Source organism: Schistocerca cancellata, chromosome 2 (genome assembly GCF_023864275.1).
Source record: "Schistocerca cancellata isolate TAMUIC-IGC-003103 chromosome 2, iqSchCanc2.1, whole genome shotgun sequence".
NCBI lineage: Eukaryota > Metazoa > Arthropoda > Insecta > Orthoptera > Acrididae > Schistocerca > Schistocerca cancellata.
In genome coordinates this window covers 505,999,135-506,003,198 of record NC_064627.1, presented here as the reverse complement: position 1 = coordinate 506,003,198, position 4,064 = coordinate 505,999,135, and the positions used below count along the sequence as shown (strand labels likewise).

Genomic DNA, 4,064 nt, shown 5'->3' with positions numbered 1-4,064 from the left:
ATCAAAAACATGATAGAAAGATAAGCACAAACTACATTCTAAATGAGGAAAAAATTCTGCAATTGTCTTTCTAATCTGTCCTAAACCATACTGACTCTGGCAGCAGGTTAATTTTTGACTGAATATTTGTGTCTGTGTATTTCTACTGTATATTTGCAAGATGCACACACCATCTGCCACAATGAAACATCGAAGTGAGCATCCTTGACAGAAAGAAGTCAACTGTGACCGGACTTAACATTTCGTACTCAAAGTGGAATGTCTCTTGCTAGTCCATGAAAGCTAGTAAGATGCTCATTTTCTCCTTGTTTGCAATAAGGAAGCTACAAATGACTGCAAATTTGTAATGCGGAAGTATGTAACAAAATTAAAATGTTGCAGGAAATACAATCAGCAAAGCTAACACTTCAATCTCTGACAATTAAGCCTCTTACAACAGGTCACAGATACTAAGTTGACATACAACAGATTTTTTTTTTTTTCCATCCTGCATGAAAAATGCCTCAAAGATATTCTCAATGAACTGAAGAGTCTCTAAAATAATATGTTATTTTTGCCAATTCCTTTCTTTTAAAATAGTGTCTCCTCGTACTTTATGGAAACCTTTATCATCAAACTGGATTTGACAACTTCCCAAAATGGATTCTGGGACATAACATACTTATTAGTGGAGTATGTTGGAGCTTTCTGAAGTACTTGGGATATTTATATGTTCATATGTACTTTGCTTTTGACACAACACTTTAGATCTACATCAGTTACTTCCTTATCCACATGTAACATGTACCCATTTGATACAGAGCTCTTAAGCAGTGCTGATGATAATTGTACCACCAATGCTTTTTTTTTTTCGAATCATAATATAAAGTGCACAATACTAGTTTCAAGATCTGCATGACAATATCCAAGCAATATGTTTCTCGTATTTTACACTTTCTTGTAACTATGCAATTTTCCCACACAGACCCTGATGCTGCAATACTTTCCAGCTTGTCATAAAATTGATGAAATCAAGTGTAGTAAAATCAGGCAAAACAATGCATATTCTGCTCTGCCGCAGATTATACTCTGGAAGATCTTCCACTGCACATTCAGACTGAGTGTTTACTTCTACTTAACATAAAGACTGCTGTGAGGCCACCAGCAGACAACAGAGATTCACACCTGACAGTAGTCCCCACAAGTGGCCACATGCTCCACTCTGTTTAGCACAGTATATTGTACATTAACTTTTATTTTCTGATTGAGTTGAGACTGGTGGACAGAAAATAGGGACTATATTATACTCAATACTTTTGTTTTTGTTACTTTACACGCCACAGAAAGATACACTGTACTAAATACAGTGCAGCATGTGACCACTAGTAAGTACACACCTCTACTGTACCTGCCAGCAGCCTTGTGGCAGTCAACGTATTACAAATACTTCATATTTTGTATCAAGTGTAGAAGTGTACCACCATTCACTATAACAATACAAGTCCCAATAATTCTTGAACATGAAATTTTAATCAACTGAGATGTACACATTTTTTTGGGGAGGGGGGGGGGGGATAAACCCATTTTCAAAAGGGCTTGATGTAAATTTTCTTATATGTTCCTTGAGCATCTACCTGATCTGAAATCAGTTTTTCTAAAACACTACTGTTATGAACAGTTACAATCAATATACAGTCCATGCCTGAATTATCTTGCCAGCCTGGAAATTCCCATTACTATTAACAAACACAATTTTTCAAACAATTAAATAACAACTGACATCATATAACATGTACATTTAAAAGAATATGGTCAAAGTTACATACTGGACACCCCTCCTCCTTACATTTTCCAACATGACGCAAATGTAAACATTAGGTTTCGCTACCAGTCATTTTGCTACCACTAGCATACTCTCTGTTTTCTCATTTGTTGACTTTACCAACTCTCAATCAAAGTTTAACCTTCCAATCTACGCTAGACTTCGGGCTGTGCTACAAATTAGTCTGTCAGCACAAGCAAGATTTCGAGGGTGGGGGAGTCCAATACTTAACTCTTGCCAAGAATCCTATCTGAAAGACATTCTATGTTTCAGTAATTCATGTATTTTATTTGTAAAGAAAGGGAAGAACATGCCTACAGTAATTTATATTTCTGATTCTGTTAATGGTCAAACTATTTTAACAAGAGAATGACACTATAATGATCTCATCTTAGATCACAAACAAATAGGGGAACATTACAGTCAGAGGAACAGGAATACTTTGTTGAGACCATCATACATGAAACTAGGATAACATTTATCCAATATTTTATATAATGTAATCACATTACATTCTTTGGTAGAAAGTATTTTCTTTATAAATGAGCTTCTCACCAATTTTGTTAATACATATAAACGTTTATACTTTTTCTTGCCACATAAAATACGTGATATATAGCTGCAATATAAGGCATATTAGTTTACAATAATTTAGACACATTAATAAATACTCAGTTCATATGTGCACTTATGGGCTAATGCTATCACAATATGGTGAAACAAACTGTTCAGACAATACCGTAGAGCTTAGTACAGACACTGAACAGCCAAACATTTCACACACCATGACTTAAACAATTATTAACGTTGTCTGACAACGTGCACAATACAAACTGCTATTACCTGATTTTCATCAGGCTAGAACACAAAACTAAGCACTTACTCAGTTACTTGCAAGTACTGAATTTTATTTGACACTGATTCTAAATCTCGTACAGAAGTAGCAATATCTTCATCAGACCCTGCAACTTTCAAACTTTCCAAGGAGCGAGATTTAAATAAATTACTGCTAATCGTCGCAGTACTACTAATAATTGGTGTTGTGCTACGCAGAAGATCGAGGTCACTATCAGAATTTTCACTTCGTGTGCGAACTCTTTCCTCACGTCCAAAACTTGGTACTGGGTACGGTTTGTACCGAAAACTAGGTCCTTTGCGTGAACCAATTATCACACCTGTCACGTATCGGGTGTTCATATGCAGAACGTTCAGTGCTTGTCGATTCGTCGAATCACGACGCTGAGCCTTTTCCTTAGCATATTCTTTGCTACTATCTGTAACAGTGCTTAGCATTCCCAGCTCATGCAGAGCTTTATCCAAATTCGATAACATGGGCTCATCCATCTGAAATAATGAATTAACATGAAAGCGTAAAAAGTGGCACTGGATATATTCTCATTGATACTAAATATGTTCTGTAGATGTGTTAATCAACACGGCAACTTTTCGTGTCATACCATACCTTTGCGAAAAACCTACAGATGTTACCAAATCGGTTATAGGAATTCAGAAACTTTTATTTTCACACGCACCACCGTATGTGAACATACTTTAAAAATGACTCATGTGATTCTGTCCGCGGAAAGCGCTAGAATATGTATTACATTTGTTGGGAGTATTATATTGTTATGCGTGACCCAAGTTGTTTGTTTTTATCTCCGTCAACCTTAAGTCAACAACACGCGACGAACAGTTCAAAAGCTATCTGTGGCCAAGTAACCAAAGATCTTTGACTTTTCTGTCTAAAATGTTTTCCACTATGGAACCCAATGAACTTGCTGCCACTGTGATGTATGATGTTACCAGTTATCTATTGGCACAGAGATTCCTTTTTACATTAGCTGCTAATATTCAGAAATTAGTATTTCATTTATTTATGGCTCTGCTACCGTAAGCGCAAATTGTTTCACTGGTGACTCGGACAAAGTACCGTGATTATTTTTTGATTCCTTAAAAGTTGAGCGTAATACTTTTTAAGAAAAAGACCACAAAATAATCTTAATACAATTACCTTAATGATTGCTCCTCCCCTACGATTCCAACTCCTTACACACATCTTCATATTTCTATACGACAGCAAAGTGGGAACTGCTCTATCATTATAGGCTGTCACCAGTGAGCTAACAGGCCAGCACTTGCTAATGAGCGTGGGGTCTTCTCTGGGCCATCAGGAGCAATTATGTAGACTTAAACCCTTCCTTAAAGTAGATTTGTTGACTAGTTTCTGGAACCTAATATGTTTCTATACTGATCAAGCATTCCT

The 4,064-nt window shown here is 36.3% G+C and overlaps 1 protein-coding gene across 1 annotated transcript; it reads right to left on the bottom strand.

Annotated features, from left to right (window-relative positions):
• Nucleotides 1-1,532: 1,532 nt before the first annotated feature.
• LOC126146462 (uncharacterized) lies at nucleotides 1,533-3,503 on the bottom strand. The gene is made up of 2 exons (XM_049915622.1): nucleotides 3,264-3,503; nucleotides 1,533-3,145 (listed from the first exon to the last, which is right to left on the bottom strand). The coding sequence occupies exon 2, from the start codon at nucleotides 3,143-3,145 to the stop codon at nucleotides 2,681-2,683; it is 465 nt and encodes a 154-aa protein (XP_049771579.1). The 5' UTR covers nucleotides 3,264-3,503; the 3' UTR covers nucleotides 1,533-2,680.
• Between the last annotated feature and the right edge of the window lie 561 nt (nucleotides 3,504-4,064).

Excerpts from the sequence above, each read along its gene's own strand:
- LOC126146462 (XM_049915622.1), bottom strand. The coding sequence starts at position 3,145 with ATGGATGAGCCCATGTTATCGAATTTGGATAAAGCTCTGCATGAGCTG.